The sequence below is a fragment of the Manis javanica genome, chromosome 3, assembly GCF_040802235.1.
Source record: "Manis javanica isolate MJ-LG chromosome 3, MJ_LKY, whole genome shotgun sequence".
NCBI lineage: Eukaryota > Metazoa > Chordata > Mammalia > Pholidota > Manidae > Manis > Manis javanica.
In genome coordinates, this window is record NC_133158.1 from 80,144,960 (window position 1) to 80,167,626 (window position 22,667).

General features: G+C 38.9%; 2 protein-coding genes across 13 annotated transcripts in view; one reads left to right on the forward strand and one right to left on the reverse strand.

Moving 5' to 3' along the window:
* DCBLD2 (discoidin, CUB and LCCL domain containing 2) overlaps positions 1-13,182 on the forward strand; it is an 80,624-nt gene extending 67,442 nt beyond the window's left edge. For both annotated transcript variants that reach the window (XM_073231773.1, XM_073231774.1), the window contains exons 13-16: positions 2,045-2,138; positions 5,379-5,428; positions 8,666-8,803; positions 9,502-13,182. In XM_073231773.1, the coding sequence (XP_073087874.1) occupies positions 2,045-2,138; positions 5,379-5,428; positions 8,666-8,803; positions 9,502-9,971 (752 nt within the window). In that variant the 3' untranslated portion in view covers positions 9,972-13,182. The remainder of the gene's footprint in view (positions 1-2,044; positions 2,139-5,378; positions 5,429-8,665; positions 8,804-9,501) is intronic.
* A 761-nt stretch (positions 13,183-13,943) lies between these two features.
* Positions 13,944-22,667, reverse strand: part of ST3GAL6 (ST3 beta-galactoside alpha-2,3-sialyltransferase 6) — a 103,771-nt gene continuing 95,047 nt past the window's right edge. For all 11 annotated transcript variants that reach the window (XM_073231776.1, XM_073231775.1, XM_073231777.1 and 8 more), the window contains 4 exons: positions 19,767-19,953; positions 19,532-19,669; positions 16,153-16,305; positions 13,944-14,972 (listed from right to left, as the gene is read on the reverse strand). In XM_073231776.1, the coding sequence (XP_073087877.1) occupies positions 14,886-14,972; positions 16,153-16,305; positions 19,532-19,669; positions 19,767-19,953 (565 nt within the window). In that variant the 3' untranslated portion in view covers positions 13,944-14,885. The remainder of the gene's footprint in view (positions 14,973-16,152; positions 16,306-19,531; positions 19,670-19,766; positions 19,954-22,667) is intronic.

The following is a 22,667-nucleotide window of genomic DNA, read 5'->3' on the forward strand; positions in this document are numbered from 1 at the left end:
CATGCTGCTGGAGAAGTTAGAAGCAAGAGTTCTCAGAGGCAAGAGATCCCAGTACCAAACAAAGAGCTCCTTACCAGTTTACATAAGGCATGTGTTTGGGCAGAATCTCAGACCTCATATGCCTGGATGGAAGAACAGTCATTTACAAGTATTGCTTATCTCAGAATCTGATTATAGAATCTTAAAATCCCAAGGCTGAAAGTGTCCTTAAAGCATTTTCTTCCAGAACTAGGATCCCTGTTAACTTAAAAAAGAGTAGCTGAAGTGTGTACAAGTCTTTACAATTGAAAACGTATTGTCTCCCTTTCTCTGGGATGGTGGTGTGTGGACTTTTTATTATTTTTCAGATCTAAGCAGGTGTTTTAAAGCCTCCAATTAAATCAAATCATATCTATCAACCTGATCATTCTTGTTTCACAAGATTTAAGGATAAAGGACATTTACTTTTCTGAGTTCTTAGTGCTTTCTAGCCTGAATCATCGTTTCTGTTTTATGCACTTCTTCCTCTATTTTTACAGCCAGGCTGGGAGTGATGCGGGAGAAGATAATTTCATGGTCAGCTCTGTGCCCAGTAACTTGTGGGCCCTCCCCAGCAGGGCCCTCACTACCAGCTAGATGTCATGGTTTCCCTCACTAGCTCTTCTGTTTTTTCAACAGTTGCTTCTCCATATTTTCAAATCCTTGACCCAGAGGTCTTCACTCACTCTGTTACCTCTTCAACTTCACAAAGGAATTAGGAGCTATTGAAGGAAACTCCCTTTTTTGTGGAGCCTATAAACTCCCTTGTACCCTCTGTCCTCCTTAGTGAAAAATGGGTTCCTTGTACTGCCAGGGCTGATCGCTTCACCTGTGCCCCATTCCCATCCCACCAATTCTTAGAGGCTTCAAATTACCAGTTATCTCTCCATCTCCTGTATCGTCAGCCTTTCTGACTTTTGGATACAATTATGAGTAAATCAGATGCTCCAAGTCAGGCCTGACAGAGTGTTGGATGCTGAACCCCAGGCGGGATCAGCACTTGCTGCTGTTCACCGTCCTTGCCGCCAGGATGGGGTTAAAAGATGAAGGAAGAAACTCGTGTCCCCAGTGACCTTAGGCAGACCATTTTCAGTATCTGGACTTGGAATTCCTAATCTGTGATGTGAGATAAGGGGATTAAATAGCCTCCTACTGCAGGCTCCAGCACTGGGTTAGTTCTCTGCCCTGTCAATACACACATTAGCTTTTTAACTTAACTCTGCACTGTTACCCTCCTTGATCTATAAATATTTTGCCATCATGTTGCTACACCATTTCTAACTCCTGGATATTATACTGTAAGGAGGATACCACGATGTACTTAACTCCCTTTCATTGCTGGACATTTGGAGTCTTTCCAGTCTTTCATTCTAGTGCAGATACAGAAACAAACCTCTTTAAAGATATATCTTTGAATGTCTTAATTTTATCCTAAAAATAAATTCTAGATATGGAAATGCCAAATTATCAGTTTTTAATACACATTGCCCCAAAATGATATGGAAAGTATCAATTTATATTCCCATAAAAGTCCTTTTTCCTAATATCTTCTTCAACAGCTAATTGTTCTTGTAAATATTTGCCAGTTTGATAAGCAGAAGTAGTAACTTACTCTTGTTTTAACTTGTGTTTCTCTGATTACCAGTGGGGTTAACATGTTGAATGGTCATTTGTGTCTTAATGTTATTGTTCATTCATCTCTGCTGATTTTTCTCGTTTGTTTTTGGCTTGTAAATTCTGTAATATACTAACCCTGTATCACATATGCAGAAAATACACTTTTCCAGTTTATCATTTGTTTTGGTGATTTTTAAAGTTACTATAAAATTTTTTAAGCATATACAAAGGTGGCGCATATAGTGTGACAGGCGTCCATGTGTCTGTGAGAGCCATTAGCAACTCATCATGCCCAGTCTCCTTCCAGAAATTATATTTACGGTATTTCTCGAGCTAGAAAAGCTTTGTATGATGATATGGGCAATATTCACTCTTCTCCTTCGTGATTGCTGCCCTTGGTATATTTCAGATATGGCCCTGGCTGCCGTCCTTGTGCCCGTGCTGGTCATGGTCCTTGCCACTCTCGCACTCATGTCAGTGGGTGCCTGGCATTGGAGAAACAGGTTAGTACTAGCACGCACCTGATCTGTCCTAGAGGGGATGTTTTCAAATGTGAAATAGAAACAAATATGGGAGAAGATAGTCATTAAAATAAAAATACATTCATTTCTTTTATTTCCATAAAAAATGAGTATGTTAAATTACATAATCAGTTACTAAGTACCTCCACTGTATCAAATTCTGCATTATACACTGAATGTACACATTAGTAAAAACAGTGTCTAACATATAATATATGTTTAGTAATATTTGCTGAAAGCATAAAAATATTCTTCTCCAACGTGTTCAGGGTTGACTGACACAAAATAAGGAACTGTGATGTGGTTTCATGAGTTAACTTATGAAGTAATGGGGACCACAGAGGTGAGAACCATGAGAGTTACCTGAAAACCTTTTTTCAGGAAAAGAGTAATCTTCAAGTTTGGCATGTTTTGTCTTAAAGGAGGAGGTGGATTTGACCGACCGGTAGAAGCTGGAGAATGGCCCAGACTGGGGGAGTTGCTTGAGTTAAGGCACAAATGGGGAACGTAGGCAGAATAATGAGTCATCTCACATGGGCTTGGCCTGGGAGAACACCAAAATGTGGTCTGGGCCTGGGTCAGGGAGGATCTTCTGGGAGAGAAAAATGTCTCTTTTATACTATAGAAAATGGGGAACTCATTGAATAGCATTAACCAGATGGGTGATATCATCAGATGATTATAGAAAGATAGTGGCAGAAGTTTTGAAGGGTGGGTTGAAGAGAGACTAGAAGAGGCAGCAAGATGAACTGTGAAACTTCTAAGGCCAGGAGGGAACATACACAGTAATTCTAGGGAAGGGAAGAGAGAAGGAGGGGAGAAGTTTACCAGTGGCGTCGATGGGACATGTGACTGGCTGTCCGCTAAAGTAAAAGGAGCTATCTGGTGTGTGCAGTTGGACCGGTAGAGATGTCAGGAGTTGAGATAACATAGCAAGAGGGACAGGTTTGGTGGAGCAAGAGAATGACTTCATTTGTTCAGCCATTCAGCAAATACTTGCACTCCTACCCTGTGCCAGGTGTTGAGCCATGTGCTGGGCATCCAGTGGTGAACCCCCAGCGGTTACAGGACAGGAGGGGCAGAATGCAGGAGACTGTCAACTGTGGTACCAGCCATGCAGTGTGGACCACAGGAGGAAGCTGGATGAGTGTGTGGGCCCTAGATTCATGGTTTGGGGAGGCTGGCTGAGCAGAGACCCAACAAGTTAGTATGAGGGCAGTAGTGAAAATCCAGGAAAGAAATTTCAGGATGCTTTTGGGGAACTGGAAGACAACAATAGCAACAGTGAGAACAGCGGCAGCAGCTAGTTTTTGTAGAAAATTAAATGCTGATTTTAGGCATTATTTGAAATGCATTACATGTTTTTAACTTACTTAACCCTCAAAACAACCTTAAGCACATACTGTATATAAATCCCATTTTACACAGGAGAAAGTAAGCATAAGTAACTAAGTGCCGAGGTCACTGGCCAACGCACAGCAGAGTGGAGCTGTGGTCGTGGCTGCAGAGGCCATGCTCTTAACCATTGTTGCCTCTGATTATATAGTCAGTCAAGTCTAATCCACTCTGGTTAAAACACAGGGGTATGGTGGTGAGGGCTGGGGACCAGAGTGGTTGAGAAGAAGATGGGACGCCAGTCCTGAGGTCAGTTTGGAGTGGTGTTTAAAGGGCCTGTGGACATTCAGGCTCCCCAGAGGGAGATGGAACACATGCTGTTCAGGAGGAAGGGTCTAAGGTGCAGAATTGACGTCACCTCTAAGAATCTTGCAATTGAAGCTGTTGACAACTACCTTCAAGACAAGGAGTAAAGGAGAAGGTGCCACCAAGGGGCTGTGGAAAATAGAGGAGTTTGTAATAAAAAACAGCTGCAATTTATTGTATCCTTCAGCCATGCCCATTGTCCTGAACACTTTACATGTAATAACTAACTAACCTGAACCTTTGTCACTTGAAATTACATAAAGTATTTTATCTTAGTCATGCTCAGCTAATAGTCATACCATTAAATTTGTTGTCCTAATCATATGGACTTTTCTAACGTCCATTTAGACAAGATTATTGATTTCTTCTTATTTTTAAGTCTTAAGGTGATTACAGGATTTTCAAGAAAGAAAGTACTTAAATATTGAACCAGAATTTTATTATTTCTTTCATATTATAGTTTTTAACAGTTTTAGCACCGATTATCTCTTCTACAGATATTTCATATTTTATTTTGAATAATGAAAAATTGTATTTTAAATAGAGCCAGACTTTAAAATGAGGAAGTTTTTAATACCAGTAATAAAAATGTAGCCACTCTGAAGAAGAATGTTTCCAAGTAGGAAAAGCACGTAGCTTCGGCTTTTTGAGAAACCCTCAGTTGTAATCTTGAGCAAATAAAAATCTTCTTATCCTTATATTATACAGTATAATAATTTCTCCTTTCTCTTTATCTTGCTGAAAATGTCCATGTGCTTGCTTGTTTTTTTTCTTTGTAAAAGGCTTTTGGTAGCATTTTAGTCATTCTTAACGGAGGGAAGGGAGATTTCTCCTGGGGGGGGATGTGCCAGAATTCTGAAGGTCAGACGGGGTGTCTTTGTTGCGCTGCTGGCTCCTGGCTGCAGTCCAGGAGAGTCCTTGCCCCCTCTGCCGCCTTTCACAGTTAGTGATAGCACTGACTTAAACTGGAAGGCGGGGAGAACTGAGTACATGCAGTTAGGGGCATGTGATTTAAATTTCTCTGGGCAAAACAGACCACAGAAGGAAAGCACTCTGTTAAAAAAAAAATAGCAATGCAGAAGAAAATGTGGGGTTTTTTATTGTTGTTATTCTGTGAGCTTAGTGAATTAATTAATTTGCGAAATTTGTATTTGAAACCAAAACAGACCTAACATGATTTCCCCACATGTCAAGGCTGAGTCTTTGATTTGATTGTCTTATCTACAGACTTAGCTTTTTGCATTCTGTATCCATTTTGCATGATAAAAAAAAATAGTTGAACAACAAAATAACTGTCTCAGAAGATAGTGGTTTAATATTTACTGAATCCACAATTTATAAGCCGCAGCACTGGCAGCTTTGAAAATCAGATGAAACAGAGGCTTTGCCCAAGTAGATTAGCAAATGGAAATGTGTACTTATGACTAATTATTAACTGGTGTTTATCCTGCAGTTTCAGAGCTGTCTTACTACTAGTGAATTTAGTTCATTTGCTCTTTTTTTTTTTCTGTATTTTTCCAGAAAGAAAAAAACTGAAGGCACTTACGACTTACCTTACTGGGACCGGGCAGGTAACTCATAACTGCATCTCTTTCCATCAAAGGGAAGTCCATCCCCTCCAGGTGGCAGTGGTGAAAAAGGAAGTTGTTTTCAGGCCCGTGTAACATCTCTAGCACTTGTTAGGAAAATGGCATTCCTCTTCTGGTCAATAGATAATGAAGTGAAAAGTAAGAATTTATCATAATACATGCTCTGTTCTGTTTCTTCTGGAAAGCTTGTCTGGTTTGTCCCATATATCTATTTCTATTGAGGACACCAGGTTTTTTTGTCACCTATGTGAGCAATTTAAGAAGCAAAGGATTGTGGTCCTAGCGATACGGTGTGTGTTTGTCGCTCTGCAGTGAGTATTTACTAAGTGAAGTGCAGCAGTTCAGGAATCCATGAGGCCTGCCATCTGTGCCATGGTGAGTTGTCATCTTCTGAATTCGGGCTCAGGAAGTTGGCAAATAGTTGCAGGTGACACCAGAGGCCCCATACAAGCCTCTCACTTCCCAGGCTCACTACTGGAGCAACTGCTAGATGCTGAAAGAGTTCACTGCTGTGACTAGAGTAGAAAGAGTAGTGGTGAGGGCAGGTCACATGCTGCTAGCCCTCGGGAAGGGGATCTTGAAAAATATTTTTTTGAGAAAAAATTAATTTAAAGAGCCACCTTACAATGGACAGACTGTATAAGGCTGCACATAATAGCAGTGATTTGCTTCTGTATCTGCTTTTGATAGATATTCCTGCCATGTTCTGCTTTGCATTGGGCATTCTATCAAAGCAAAAAATCACCTTAAACAGCTTAAGGAACTAGAGAAGGAACAAACTAAACTCAAAGCTACCAGCAGGAAGGAAATAATAAAGATTAGAGGAGAAGTAAACAAAATAGATACAGGAAAACAATAGAGGAAATAGAATCAAAAAGTTGGTTCCTCAAAAAGATCAAGAAAATTGGCAAATCTTTAGCCAGATAGACTAAGAAAAAAAGAATATTCAAATTACTGAAATAAATGAAAGTGGGGACATCACTATTGAATCTGTAGAAGTAAAAGGATTATTAGCACTATCAACAATGATATACCCCAAAACTGGATCACCTAGATGAAATGGACAAATTCCCAGACACACAAAACCTAACAAAACCAAATCATGAAGAAACAGAAAATCTGAATAGATTTATAACTAGTAAAGAAATAGTTAATACTCAAAAATCTTCCAACAAGGAAAAGTCCTAAACCCAATGGCTTCACTGGTAAATTCCACTAAACACTTTTGAAGAATTAAACCTTAGAGATTCCACAAAAAAGTTCTTGGAACTAGTAAATGAATTCAGCAAAGTAGCAGAAGACAAAATTTGCCCACTAAAATCAGTTGCATTTCTATATGCAAACAACAGTCTGAAAAGGAAACCTTAAGAAGAGTTTGATTTATAGTAGCATCAAAAAGAGTAAAATATTTCAGAATTAACCAAGGAGATGAAAGACTTGTACAATGCAAACTATAAAATGTTGCTAAAATAAATGTAAAAAGGCATAAGACATCCTACATGCGTGGATTGGAAGACTTAGTATTGTTAAGATGCCATTACTACCCAAAGTGATCTACAAATTTAATGCAATCCCTACCTATTAAAATCCCAATGATGTTTTTCAGAAAAGTAGAAAAATTCTTCCTAAAATTCATATGGAGTTTCAATGGACTCCAAATAGCCAAGAAAATCTTGAAAAATAAAACTGGAAGATTCACACTTCCTAATTTCAAAACTTATTACAAAGCCACAATAATCAAACAGTGTGGTATTTGCATAAACACAGACATGTAGACCACTAGAATAGAATAGAGGGCACAGAAATAATATGGACAGATGACTGACAAGGTGCCAAGACCTTCCACTGGGGAAAGGATAGTCTTCAACATTTGGTGCTGGGAAAACTGGATATCCACATGGAAAAGAATATATACCATATACAAAAGCTAATACCATATACAAAAAGCAACCCTAAATGAATCGAGGACCAATGTAATACCTAAAATAGTAAGACTCTTAGAAGAAAACATAAAACAAAAGTTTGATGATACTGGATTTGGCAGTGATTTCTTGGATATGATGCCCAAAAACACAACAAAAGAAAAAAACAGATAAATTGGATTTCATGAAAATGTAAACATTTCATGCATCAAAAGACAAAAAAGGCAACCCACAGAATGGGAGAAAATATTTACAAATCATATCTGATACAGGATTAATATACAGAATTATGTGGAGACTTTTAAAAACTCAACAAAAGAACTCTATTCAAAAATGGGCAAGGACTGAAATAGATATTTCTTCAAAGAATATAATCAAATGGCCAGTAAGCTCATGAAAGATGCTTGACATCACTAAATCAAAACTACAAGATACCAGCTCACATCAATTAGGATAGATGCTACCAAAAAAACCCAGAAAACAGTAAATGTGGGTGAGGACATAAGGAAATGAAACCCTTTTTGCATTGTTGGTGGGAATGTAAAAATGGTACATCTGCAGTGGAAAACAGTATGGTGGTTCCTCAAAAAATCAACAATAGAATTATATGATCCAGCAATTCCACTTCTAGGTATATAGCCAAAGGAATTAGAAATGGGGTCGGGTCTCAAAGAGATAGCTGTGTACCCATGTTCACAGCAGTTTTATCCACAATAGGTAAAACATGGAAGCAACCTGACTGATAAATGGATAAACAAAGTGGGGTGTATAGACACAATGGAGCACTTTACAGCCTTGAAGGAAATTCTGCACTATGCTACAGCATGGATGAGCCTTGAGGGCATTATTCTCAGTGAAGTAAGCCAGTCACTAAAAGACAAATACTGTGTGATTCCACTTCTGTGAAGTACTTGCAGTAGTCAAAATCATAACGATACAAAGTAGAATGGTGGTTGCCAGGGGCAGGGGAAAACAGAGAGTTTGTGTTTAATAGTACAGAATTTTCTGTTTTACAAGATGAAAAGAGTTCTGGGGATGGATGGTGGTGATAGCTGCACAACAGTATGAATGTACTTAATGCCACTGAGCTGTACATTTAAAAATGGTGAAGATGGTAATGTTTATGCAATGTATATTTTTCCACAATAATAAAAATAAGCTGGAACATAAAGGCTAGTTTGCATAGATATTTGTTAAAGAAATGGCTTATATGCAACAGGACTTCTCCCTTAATACAGTACTATTTCAGACACAGCTTTTTATTTAATGGTCTCTTTTGCTTACAATCACAATGAAGGTTGGTGGAAAGGAATGAAGCAGTTTCTCCCTGCCAAGTCGGCGGAGCATGAGGAAACCCCAGTGCGCTACAGCACTAGTGAAGTTAATCACTTGAGTGCAAGAGAAGTCACCACAGTGCTGCAGACGGACTCCGCAGGTAACTGTGCAGCCCCCCACCATGGGGGTGGGAGAGGCAGCGGCTGCCCTGCGGCCTTTAGAGTGCGTGCCCTGGAGTCTCCATAGCTGTATGTGAGAGATGAGTATTTTCCAAAGGCTTAACTACTTTTTCAAAACATGACCTTGAGAGAGTCATTTCTGTGTCTCGGCTGTTCTATACATAAAATTGAAACATGCATTTTTAAAACTCTGGGCATTGTCTGTTTGCCTGGAGTTTTGATTGGTTTCATTGGGGGTATTAAGAGAAGAGTAGGAAAGACATAACAAACCTTATAGTATTTATCCTATTAATCTAGTACATACTTCAAACACTTCCTCATATTTGAAAAAGAAAAAGTCTTCAAATTTATTTTTCAAGACTTATTCTAATAATGGAGTATCTGTCTTTTCCAATGAAATACTATCTGTAAATCTGAAGACCACAAACAAACACTCTCTATGCAAAATTACACGAGTGAGGCTTTCTGGCATATTAACATCACTTTATGATACAAGGTAACATCTTTAATTGTTGAAGTTGGTTCTTGCAGGCAAATCCATAAATCTGTGTTGGTAGTGTCGGAAGTGCTATAAGGAAGCGTTTGTTTTTGGTGATGCCTGTAGCTGCCACTCTGAGTTATGTGATCCACGTGTTCATGAAGTCACTTTTCTGTTGCTTGTATTTGGTGATATCCACAGAGTACGCACAACCTCTGGTGGGAGGAATTGTTGGCACACTTCATCAGAGATCTACCTTTAAACCGGAAGAAGGAAAAGAAGCAGGCTATGCTGACCTAGATCCTTACAGCAACCCAGGGCAAGAAGTTTACCATGCCTATGCCGAACCACTGCCCATCACGGGGCCCGAGTATGCAACCCCGATCGTCGTGGATATGTTGGGGCACCCCATGGCTGCCATTGGTGTACCCTCAACATCCACTTTCAAAACTGCAGGGAACCAACTTCCCCCTGTAGTGGGAACATACAACACTCTCCTCTCCAGGACTGCCAGCTGCTCCTCAGCCATGGCCCAGTATGACACCCCAAAAGGGGGGAAGCCAGGCCCGAGTGCCCCAGAGGAGATGGTGTACCAGGTGCCACAGAGCACCCAGGAGGTCTCAGGAGCAGGGAGAGATGGCGAGTGTGATGTTTTTAAAGAAATCCTTTGAAGGTGATGCTGCTTTTTTACAAAGCATCGTTTTAAAGCACATGACCTTTTTTTTTTGTATTAGTGGTAGTAATATATAGAATGTACTACATATCTGTCACATGTGGTTGGGGAAATGTGGTGACCGAGGTACAGGGAACTACTTGTTTTAAAGGTGTTGTTATGGCACAGTACTGCTTACCTTTCAAACATCCTGTTTGTTACTACTGTAAAACACTATTTTTAATACAGAAAAAGCTCCCTACTATGCACTTCAAAGATATTAAGAGTCACTGAGAGTATTTATTACCAATGCTGCAGGTACATTGATGAGCTCAAGATGGCTCTGTAAGCCTGACGGGCAATAACGTGTGGTACTGTTGAAATGTCTAATGGCTTGAAATTCTGCTCTCTGTGAAAGATGGGTACTATCATGATTGCTTTCTCTTCTTTTCCTGTATTTTCTGGACTTTATTTTCCCCTGAAAATAGTGATATGATCATTGTTTTGATTGCAGTCAAACACTTACCAATCTTCCCTAGGAGGATCTGTAGCTGGGAAACTGACCTGTAATGAGCAGGGTATTGATTTTTTTACTTTCTGACAGACACTCTTCAGAGCATTAACACTTGACGGTACATGACCTGGTCTCACACCTGCTGGCCCTGCCTGGGGTCCCTGCTGGCCAGCCCCATTCTCATGTTCGTGAAATGTTTTGAGTTTTTTCCATGGGTGAAGCTTGCTTTATCAGCCTCATGAATTCAGTTCCACTGGTGTCTTTATACTCTTCATTGTAGGAACAGGAACAACTTGACAGTTTTTAGAAGCTATAGGAGCTTCTCTCCCTATGCCCCCACCCCCTACTACCAACTTTATTTGCAGTGGGATTTTCCAGGGAGAGTTGTGAGAAGTTGAAGGCTTCTAAGTGAACATTGTAAACACTGCCCACTTATATTTCACATAGTAAAAGGCAAAGCAATCCTCAGAAGTCATACAAGTTACCTTCAAAAAAAGGGGAAACCAGCCCTCTTTGTTTTCTTTGAACCTCAGTGTATTTTATTTTTAATTTTTTAAAATTTCAGTTTTCCATAAGAAATACAAACCCCACATGTATTCTTCATCTGTGTGTGGTGGGAGGCGTGAATGTCCTTCATAGCACGCCAGGAGAACAGCTGTTATAGCATCCTAGCCAGTAAGTAGTGCTGTGTTTTTGATACCGCTGGGCAACTTCTTTGTCATCATTTGCCCAGAACTAGTTTTAGATCAGCAAAATAAAAATCATCTGCAATAATATTAGCCTATGGTAGAAAAACCAATTTTAAAAGTCTTTACACTAGCAAGACGATATGAGAAGCTGACCATACAACTAAAACATAAATTGACGTTGCCTTGTCCATAAACCTCAGTTTGCAGACTTTTAATATTGTAATGTACTTTCCCATCAGGTTCTAGCCATTTCTTTCGGCCTGTAGCACCAGATTATGATGATGCCACAATTTGCTAAATTTGAATAAAGATGAACAGTGTTCATCCATGGGTCTATCAGTATTCTAAAACATTGCTGCAAAAATGGAATTATTTCTATAGCCTTCCTGCCCTCTAGTTGTGTAAAAGTGTGTTGGTCTTATTTTCATTTGATTTTCCTTTTCCAGACAGACCTTGAGGCATAATTTTATTCATTGAGAAATCAAAACATATTTTGTTTCAAAATATTTGAAACAAAAAGCACAGATGTTGAATTTTTTGTTAGAACATATATGAATGTGTGAAGCACATGTATTAATGCAGTCATCCCGTTTGAGGTGGGAAGAGTAAACCAATTATTTTTTATTCATCTTTAGTACACTTTTTCTCAAATCATATGCCTGTTCAAAGCTTTAAGAGAAATGTCTGTAGTAACACATTTCATTTTCCCAAAGATGCTTGCTCTTTTTGTGTAATTGTGTTTTGCCCATTGAGTTTTTTTTGAGAAGCAAATGTTTTCTCAAATGTGTGTTTTAAGACTTGATTCATCTTGTCACTGTGCTGTCCTTAAACTACCAATGATTTTTTTAAATACCTAGTTTTTACTATTTGATTTTCCAAGTGAAGAGCTGAGCCTGATACTAAGGATTGGTCTGTTTTTGTACTTTTTCATTTGTTTTCATATTAGAGTGTTGGTTTTGGGTTGTTTTTTTTAACTATGTTTATATGTCTGATATATATATACAGCTTTGGAGACAATCAAGTAAAAACTGAAAATGTGAAAGTAACCTTTTTTTTTTTTACAAAATTGCCTTGAATTTTTATTCTTTGCTAAAGTCACTGTAGTTTATTAGATTAAATTTTTTCATGTTACTACAGTTATAAAAATAGAATCAGACAGTGGTACAGCAAGTGTGGCCCCTACAGGTTTCATAAAATTACACTAATGCTACTGTTACTTGATCTTAGGAACCAGCACAGTTAAAAGATATTGTGAATGCTGATTTATATTTTATTAAAAGCTGTAAATCTAAAGAAATCGTATCATATGTACAGGGTTTAATCCAGCTATTTACGTCCATGTTTCACTATTTGCACTTTGCATTGAACAATGGGTTTATTCGCTGATGAAATGGTTCGAGTAGAAAATTTATACAGGAATTGAAACTATGACATGATGTATGTACTTGCCCTCTCCCTCAGGAGGGAGCAGAAAATGAGCTCATCTGACTATGAATGTGGCCATAACTCTGGAAAGAGTTAAAGCTTGAACTTCTTGGCTCCACAGTGTCACTTAGGAGCAAGAGGGCCATAGCAACACCATGTCAGATGATACAGTTAGAGAGAATAGATTGTATGGGACAGGAAAGCTTTTCAAACCTTAGGAGAAATCAGCTAAGTTATGCCTTTCAAAGGTTCTGAACTTGAAGTCCCTAAACTGTAAAATCTAAAGAGTTGGATGGTTATTAAAATACTTTACAGGTCAGCTGTGGCACCAATTCTCATTTAATCCAACTTGTGGCTAGTTTCTTCTTCATCTCCTCTTTTTTGGCACTGGGACAGGTGGAAACAAAATGGCTTAAGTGTCAGTGTTATTCTCCTAGAATGTAATTTTCTTACCTCGGCATGTACTGTAGTCACTCAGTATTTGTATATGTTGCTAGAATTTAGGGTATAAATAGTAAAATTTTAATGTGTTCATAATAAATTGTATATATGTGTCTTGCTTAGTTTTTTTTGGCTTAAATAAAATCACGTTGAGGTTTGTAGCCTTTTCTCTTATACAAAAATGCCAGATTCCTCAATTTTAATGTCAGTCAGAAATATTTTGACCAATATTACAGTGCTTACATTTGAAAATGCCACCATTGAGTTTTGATTGCCTTTTTCTGTAGGCAGCACCATCCTTTTTGAACCCTGAACTACTTTCTGTCAAGCTGAATTTCAGCCACCCTGCAGCTGTGTGGTATGAGGGACCTGCCTCGTTCCTGCCTTCTCCACCCAAAAGTTACGAGAAGGATCAAATTGTGGTTCTGTGCAAACGAGCATTGGACCTGCAGAACACACTCCATCGCAAATGTTCAGATCTAGGTCAAAGCAACTGCTAATTTCCGCCTCATAGACTGCTTTTAAGTATTTCATTTATTCCTGTTTCTACTGTAATCTTTCATGCTTTCTACACCCCTTTTAGAGAGGCAGGCTGGTGATCAGTGACATCATCAGTGTCTCCCAATGATAAGTACTGTTCAGAAGATAAGTTCTTTCAACTCATCCCTCTCTTCAGGGCTTTTAATTCCATCCTTCTTCAGACTTCTGTTCTTTTCTCCTTCACCCCTCATCTCCCTCCCTCCCCAAAGCCTTCAGTTATATTAAAATAGCTCACCATATTTGTTGGACTGGCTTGGCCTTGTTGCATCTCACAGGATCCTTTTCTGGCATACCAAGGTAAGCCTTCCATTTGAAGATGCAATTTTCATCATGTGGACAAGTGAGATTTTTCATGAAAATACCACATAAATCCAAAAACAGCTTGAGTCTTAAGGGTTTACTTGTCATCTTCTTCTTTTTCCTAATTCAAATAAGCTTTCAGAATTTAACAAACCAAGTAAAAAATAATGTTTAAGAATTATCTCCTTGAGCTTGCCAGCTCTGCTGCTTTGTTTTATAAACTATTAAAATAATGCAGTCACAAGACTTTAGTAATTATATTCTTTGGTTATTCACTCATCCAGAATTTTATATTTAGCCTCTTTCCTTCAATTTAATATAAAACACTATCTTCATTCTACGAAATCATATTCATGGTTTACTTAATGGCAGGAAAAAAATTAAACCAGTAAGATCTTAGCTTACTGTAAACATCCATACTGCTGTATTCAGGGCCAGTTTAAGATTCAAATCAAGTTCCTCAGAGCTAAAAGGAACCAAGCAGTCATGCTATTAGAGACCTGAAGTGGTTCCAGATGGCCACACAGAGCACAACCACATGCCACTGATTTACAGTAGACAAATAACACCTCTAAAATGTCATATTCAAAATTTGTTGCAGTAAACTAAATCCCCTCATTAGGAAGTCACATCTCTTCAAAAGCCTAAGATGTAGTAACTAGGCTTGGGGTGGATTAATGATTGTGCATTGAGCATTAACTCCCCTATACAGAATTTTATTGTTGTTAACAACCATTTGATCAATAAATATGAGAGATACCCTCTCAAAAAAAAAAAAAGTTTTAAAAACACCTCAGAAAACAGGCTTATTTTAAAAACAATGCAACCAAAACATTTCCCTGATAGATCTTATCTTGGTTTTCATAAATTAAATATATTCACAGAATTCAAGCTGGTGGTTATGAATCACCAGCCAACAACAGACATAATATACATAATTTTTTGATGCATTCACCCAACATTAAAAATAAACTAAAAATTGCCATATAAAAATAAAACAGCAGCATCTTCTGAGTTGGGAGGGTCAATCTTGAGTCAAGTTGATCACAAATTTTTTTTCTATAATGTCCTTCAAAAAGAGCTGTTCTGCAGTCACATTGTGGTATGCATTCTAAAGAGGAAAAGTAAAATCACTATTCCAATCTCAAAATAATTACTATAGCAGCAGTGGAATACAATGTATCTAAAAGCCTCTGAATAAAACACTCAAGTAACAAATGGCCCGGACTTAGAACTTTTGTTACCTATTTCTTTTTCTTTGCTCATCCTTTTTGCCAGAGCTTTCCCTAAAGGCCATTTGCCACATAAACCATCACATAAGCATCTCCCTCACATCATCCCTTGTCAATCATTACATGTCAGTCATAGGTTCATCACTTTAACAAAAGCAGCACTTGGAACTCATAATAGAAATAAGCCTAGAAATAGTAAACTACTGGTTCAGTTTAAGATGCATTTTTTAAAGTAATTCTTTTCTATCGATGGAGATCCTGATTTTCCTCAGGAAGTTCGTTTTAATGTGTTGTTTAGATAACTAAAATACCACAAATGCTACAGGAAGAACCAGGGCTCAGGTAACTATTCAAGTGTTTGTCTGACACGGTGGGGAGGAAGGGACAGTATTAAAGGCTATCCTAATATCACTGTTTATACAGTATATGGGGATAATGATTTAAGGGACCAATTTCATGGGATAGATTTGTATAAACCACTGGTATTTCAACAGTAAAAATGTATATACAATGTTTCAATCCTATCACTTGTGCTGGCCACTAATTAATTTAGAAAACTTCCTATTCAGTTAAAAAAATCTTGATGAAATCTACCCCCATTGATGCCTATTTAAAGGAAGTATGGTCTAGTATAAAAGTTTGTGACCTTTTTGACCATGAATATTCTTTAATGGGGTTAAAAGGTTACAGACCATCTCATCTATTTAACAGAAAATATTTACTTATGAGCATCTTTAGGTGAATTTCTAGTATCTCAAACAGCAGGTTGTCTACATATTTAAATAGTGAAAATACAGAGTATCTAAGAAAGGGCTCAGTCCCTATAAAGGTTTCACAGTATCTTGACAATAACTATGAGATTCCCCCAAGTGTCTGAGGCCCACAAATTGGGAATTGCTGTTGTAGTAAAAAGAGCTCAGGATTTGAGTCATTCATTTCAGCACTTCAAGCCCTCACCCTCTCAACCTGTTCCCTCAGTAAAGTGACGGTGAGGAGAGAGAGTATGAGATTTCCAACTCTGTAAAGATCAAAGATTTCATCAAGGTGTGTATCTATTACCTTATTCATCAAAGACATGGTGGCATTTCCATAGTAGTGCAAAGGGCTCTTGAGGTCAGAAAAGTTGTATTTAAATCCAGCAAGGTGAACTTCATGACATATGTGAAATGCCAACGTAATGGCGATAATTCCTGTTGTCGGATGTTTGGGTTTCTGGGGAGGGAAATGATAATTTTTTTTAAATGCAAAGTACTTGTTTGCAAAGTATATTTGTGTGACTTAATCTTACAAAATGAGGATTTCTGAACATTAAAGCAAAAGAGAAATACTTAAGCCCTCATCCTATCCTAAAGCTCAAACCTCAAATAGTTGATGCCATAACTCTGAAAAGAACAACTGTCAAATGAAGGAACATTGTGACACTCAAGGAAAAGAACTTGGCTGCCTTACTTTTAAAAACATGCTGAGTCAGGCTCCTTGTGGAAAATTCAAAGTCAGAATTTTGAACTCATGTATGAAACATAAGGACAGCTCCATTTGCTAATGGATAGAGTCATGGTAAAAGGCTACCTATAAATTAGCCTTAAAATAGATGTATTTTATAATTCTAATAATTCAGCTCTAGGGAGAGACTGAAGTAACTCCAATGACAAACTGTTAATAGCTTCTGGCTAGAAAATAAAAACTCCAGGTGTATACATAGTAATGTCACAGTCTCAACTGGATCATTACCAGTTTAAGAACAAAAAGAAACCAAGCATTCCCTTTACACATACATATATCCTGAAAAACCCCATAATAGATGTTTTGATGGGCGGGTCTCTAGGATGGTCTCCAGTTCTCACTAAGACGGCCAAAACCAAGTATATCTTACATAGCAATCGAAGGAGATTCCCTTTCAAGCTTCTTGAGCCCATTGAAATTACATATGACTAATTATTTTGAGGAAAAGAAAAAATTAAAGAAGGACAATAAAATATAAACTCCAGAAAGCAAGTTTGACTGAAAGCCTGTCTTGCACAAGCTTTACTTCACCCCTTGCACTACTGTGACTCCACCCCACACCCTCACCATCCGCTGGGGAGGGAGGCTGCTGAATACCTAGAAGTCAGCCACCTTCATGGATCCCATCACTGTTTCCTCTTATGTCCCCTTCTTCCTTTCTTCATACCTTGTGCTGGCCACTAATTAATTTAGAAAACTCCTTCCTATTCAGTTAAAAAAATCTTGATGAAATCTATCCCCACTGATCCCTATTTAAAGGAAGTATGGTCTAGTATAAAAGTCTAGTATAATCATACCTTAGATTATTTCACCATTTTACAATGATTGTAGACCTTCACCTTCACCCCTCAACCACAGAACCCATCTTGCCACCTGGCAGTCTTAGCCCTAGTTAAGCCCACACCTGAGCAGAACAGGGCAAGAGAAAACATACTTGGCTGGCCATGTGTTCATTTATAACAGTCTCAAGTGGGCAGTCATGTTCAACAATCCAATTGCATCCTGCTGTCAAATTTCCACTCCTGTTCTCTCTCCAACAATTTTATACCTTTTTGTCTCACAGCCCTAGCTCTTCCCTACTTTCAATTGACAATATTTTTCAAAGAAAACACAATCAGATGAACGCTACTACATCACTTCCCAACTCCAAATCTACCTTCATCTTTACCTATATTTCTGAGTGCTTATGTGCCCCTGTTGCTGCCTCTGGCCAGCCTCTCCACTGGTGCACTCTCTTCTACCCCACCTCTCAACAACTTTGCATCTATAGTTATCCACTTTGTCCACTCATCATCAGTATTGTCCTCTACTAAATCATTCCCTTCAGCATAAAACATACCATCTATCGTCTAAACAACCTTCCTTGATCCTATGTCCTCCAGACATCACTCTGCTCCCTTGCTAGAAAAACTCCACTGGAAGAGCTGACTCCATTTGCTCATGTCCCATGTTCTCTTTGACTCAATCCAAGCAGGGTTTCTTCCACTTTCCCATTCTTGTCCATGCCACCAGTACAACTTCCATGTTTCCCAGAATAAGGGTTATTCAACCTCTGGAAGGCATCTGACGTGGCTGACCTATCTGAAATACAGCTGTGTGTCCATTTGGTTTCTGGGACACCATGTCTACTGTAACTTTAATCCAGTTACAAATAGTTCTAGTATCACCTCTAAGTAAGATTAGGGCCTTTCTATGCTCCTGGGATAAAGGTACTACCTAAAGACAAAGCAACGGGTAAATCTGATCTTACCTCACTTAGGAAAATCAGAGTGAAAAGTCAAAAAACATACAGAAGCTCTGTTCTTTCTCCTAAAATTACTAAGAAAGGGTTTAAATTTAAAGTATGCTTTTTGACTTGGAATTCCATATCCAGAGATTAATCGTACGGAAATCACATAAGTGTGCAGATATCCCTATAAGCACATGTATTTCTACATTACTTATAGACGCAAAAAGTTGGGTGCAAACCTAAATGTATATAAATAGGGCAATAATGAAATAGAAGGGAAAATATAGAACAAAACTTATGGTATAATGGCAATGATGTTCAACAAAGTGTATGTGTAAAAGCAAAGAAAATAGTCATAAAGGATATAAAAGGCTTGGGAGATAATGTGACTTAGTGGGAACAGAATGATTTTTTTTTAATACTCCATTTTAAGTTGTTTGATTTTCAACATGTAATACTTTTGGAATTTTGTTATCATGTTAAAGAGAAGATACATGATATATGTTTATTTCTTTGGATTTTCCCTGTTCACAAAAAGGGAAAATCTCATTTCAGCTGAGATATCATGTTGCACAGTTACTCAAATAAAAAATAGAATCTCTGTCTAGAGAGCATGTTTTCTAGGGAAGGCAGACAAACAGGGCTACAGAAGTCAATAAGATTCCTCATAATTAAGTAATTTGGAGTTTCAAAAACTCAAATTTGCTCAAACAACCATTTCCTGAGAATTCGCTGCCAGTGTCTCCTCTGTTACCACAGAAATATTTCTGAACTGCCTTATTATCCTTCCTTGCCTTTGCCCCAGATTTCCTGAGATATTTTTATCACCAAGGCTTCAGACAGCTTTTTTTAGCCTGAAAGGCATGCACTTATCCTACAGCCAGTACTGCTATCCTGAGCACAGCCTGCCCAGCAGCATCCCTTGCCCCACAGGCAGACTCTGCTTGCAGACCACTGAAGATGAGGTTATGAGGCAGGAACCACGTGGTCATGCAGAAGGAGAGCCCAGAAGGGCCCCCACAAGGGCAGGAACAAACCTTCACTTAAGATTCTTTCCCTTGCAACCTGGAAAACAAAGATAATACCCACAAATGTCTACTTTCAACACCTACTGAGTCCAGGTTCTCATAGTTCCTGAGAGCTCTGGGGACCCTCTATCCTACCCAGCTGGATCTTTAGTTTATAACTGCAAACAAAAATACATACCTGATTTTTGGGAAACACTTTCGGGAAATGAAGCAGTTCATACGCTGCTGTTCTGATAATGAAAGGATCTAATATTCTGATTTGATAAGGTTTATAGATCAGGTTTAAGGCTGGTTTCTTCCAAAAACCATTAGTGTTCTGAAATAATACAGAAATAGAGTGTTGTTGTTGTCTTCTTTTTTTTAGGAAAAAGAAATGAAGGTGATCAGAAGGCAGATCAATTTTGCCAACTTACTATTTTGCCACCTGTCAACAATTCCCACAGCCACTTTAAATCAAGTGGCTTAAAAGCAATGAGAATCGCCGTAGTATTAGGATCATTGTGATTGGGATCTGAAAAAACAGATTCTGGATAAAAAAGTCGGAAGGTTGTCCTTCTACCAACTTCCTCTTCATGTCCTAAAACAGGACCATTATTCATTCTGTGGGTAGTAAAACACACAAGATATGTAGACCAAGTGCAGTATGAGCCAATTCCATCACAGTTCTCAGAGCTTTCAGAGCTGGACAGACCTCTTCAGCCATGTATCCAGTGCTCTAAACCACAAGGCAATCGATCAGTCTTTCATGCATCCTGGGCAAGGAAATAATTCCCTTTCATCAAACAGCTGCTTGATCAAAGGCAGAGATTTGTTTGCATTCAAAGATTAACTGTGAGCCACTGATAATTCTATTTTACCTCCAGGAAAACTGAAGATTAAATAAAACCAATGGGAACAGAGGCCTTGGAAGACATCCAGACAAAACCACTTGGATTTATGGATAAGGGCCCTGAGGTTCAGAGAGAGAAAGTTACTTGCCCAAGGTTACACAGTCACATGGCATGTGAATGTGTATCTAAGTGACTGACAGGCAAGAACAGAATCATACTGCAGGTGATTTGAAGACTCATCAAAATTGTTTTTCTCTGAAGTAAAGTAATAATAAAGTTGCTGTGTTAGACCCAAACACAGGCAAATGAATGTCTACTGCTAGAGTGAGAACCACACAGAAGCTGCTGTTAGGTTGGTGTGCACTCAAAGCCAGTGTCAGGCGTGCACTAACTAGTATGAACATGTTGTGAAGACATGCTATTAAAAGGAACACTTTGTTTCCAAAACAGTGTCTCCTAGGCGGATAAATACTGTTTTACCCTTTGTGACTGACTCTGTAATATAAAACAGTCTTCATAATGTGTGAAATGACTCATATTGTGCTCATGGTATTTTCCCACAAGGGCTTGATGGGTTTCTGGGTGATTAGATTTTAAAGTTATAGGTAAAGAAACTTGTGAGTGCTTCAAAACTATTTTGTGCATAAATTTTCACAGCTTCTCAAAATGGATAACAAACAGAAAATAAGGTGACTCGCTATGCAGAAACCCTCGTCAGCTCGGAACCCAGTAAACCCCCCTAAGCACTGTCAGGTCATCTCAACGCATTGCCCCCGTGTGAAGCTTTCCCACTCTTCAAAAGGCTATTTAGAGCCATTCCCAACACACACACACTTACCCAGATGATAACCTTCAACCTTTCAATGAGAAAGTCGGGGCAGAAATGTCCCCAGGTTCCCACCCCACCTTTGGGGCTCGCAGTAACTGTTACAACAATCCCAGTTTTCCTCTCCATTACAGAGTATCAAGCACACCTGGGAACTGGATCCCAGCCCCTCCCTCTTTGCCACACCAATCTCCTTATTCATTTCCATTGGTTTATCAATATGCTTGAGAATCTCCTATCTTTACAAAATGAACCAAAACAGAACATCCTTCTTTGATTCTATAACTTCCTCATTTCTCAACTCCACAGCAAAATTTCTGGAGTTGCTGCTACTGGTTTTTTCACACTCACCTGCCACTCTCTCCTCAGAACAGCCCGTGAGGCTGTGGGTTGCCAGTGCCGAGGTGGGCCCTGCGCTCTCCGTGTGTGAGCTCTCACCGGGCCCCTCCCCCTCTCACAAAGCACTGCCCACCTCACCGTGGGGCTTTCCCTCTTTTACTCCTTTTTCTGTGCTCAGCCTTTAAGTGTCGGGTACATCAAGGCTCCATCCTGGGCCCTCTTCTTGCTCTCCTCTCTCCCTGGGAAATCCTGCCCAGCCCACAGTTCAAACACAGTTTATAGGCTGCTCACCATCAAGACTTTAACCTGTTTATCCAACTGCCTACTTGATTTATCCACTGCAAACATAATAATCATCTCAAACCAAACTGTTCATACAAAAATCTTGATTCTCCTCTGAACCTATTCCCACTCTAGTCTTTCCCAACTCAATAAATGGTACCCCTATCCAGCCAACCTCCTAAACTAAAAACCTAGGAGGAAGTATCCCTGATTCCTTTACTCCCATCTCTGCTCACATCTAATTCATCAACAAATCTTGATAACTCTACCTCTAGCACGTCTCTGTCTCTCCACTTCCCAACTTGGCCATGATAATCCTGTCCCAAACCACCATCATCTACTTAAATAAAGCAGCCTGACTAAGCCTTCTCATTCTTACCCTTGTTCCTCATATCCACTGTCCGTGCCACAGCCCAAATATTTTAAGAACATTACTAGACCAAATTGATCATGCACTTACAAAGCTTCAAAAGTTTAGTTCTACCCAAAATAAAATCCAAATTCTAATCCTCATTTACAAAGTCCTACAGAGCCTGCTCCTTGCCCACCTCTTCAGCTTTCTCCCAGTCTGCTGCCCTCAGACCTCAGTGGCTTTCTTGCTTTTCCTCTCAAACCCAGGGTCATATCCTCCTGAGGACCTGCAGTAAACATTTTCTCTGCCTGTATTTCTCTTCACTGGTCTTTGTATGGCTAGTATTGAATGGTCACTTAGGTCCAGATTAGAAGCCTCCTCCTCGAAGTGAACATCCATTCTAAAGCAGCACTCACTCGATCATTCTCTTTCATATGTTTTGTTTGCATGGCATTTATTATTATATTTCCTTATTTATTTAGAAATAAATTCTTCCCCTGTTTTCTTTGCCCCCATTAGAATTGTTCTTAGTCACCCATGTGGCCAGAACTATGCCTGACATATTAAGAATAAGGAGACTTAATATTTGGTAAACAAATGCTCTGAAATCTAGGCCCACTCTAGCCAACAATTTAGAGACTCGGTTGTGTCATGTAATTAAACATATCAAATCAACTCTTTCCTT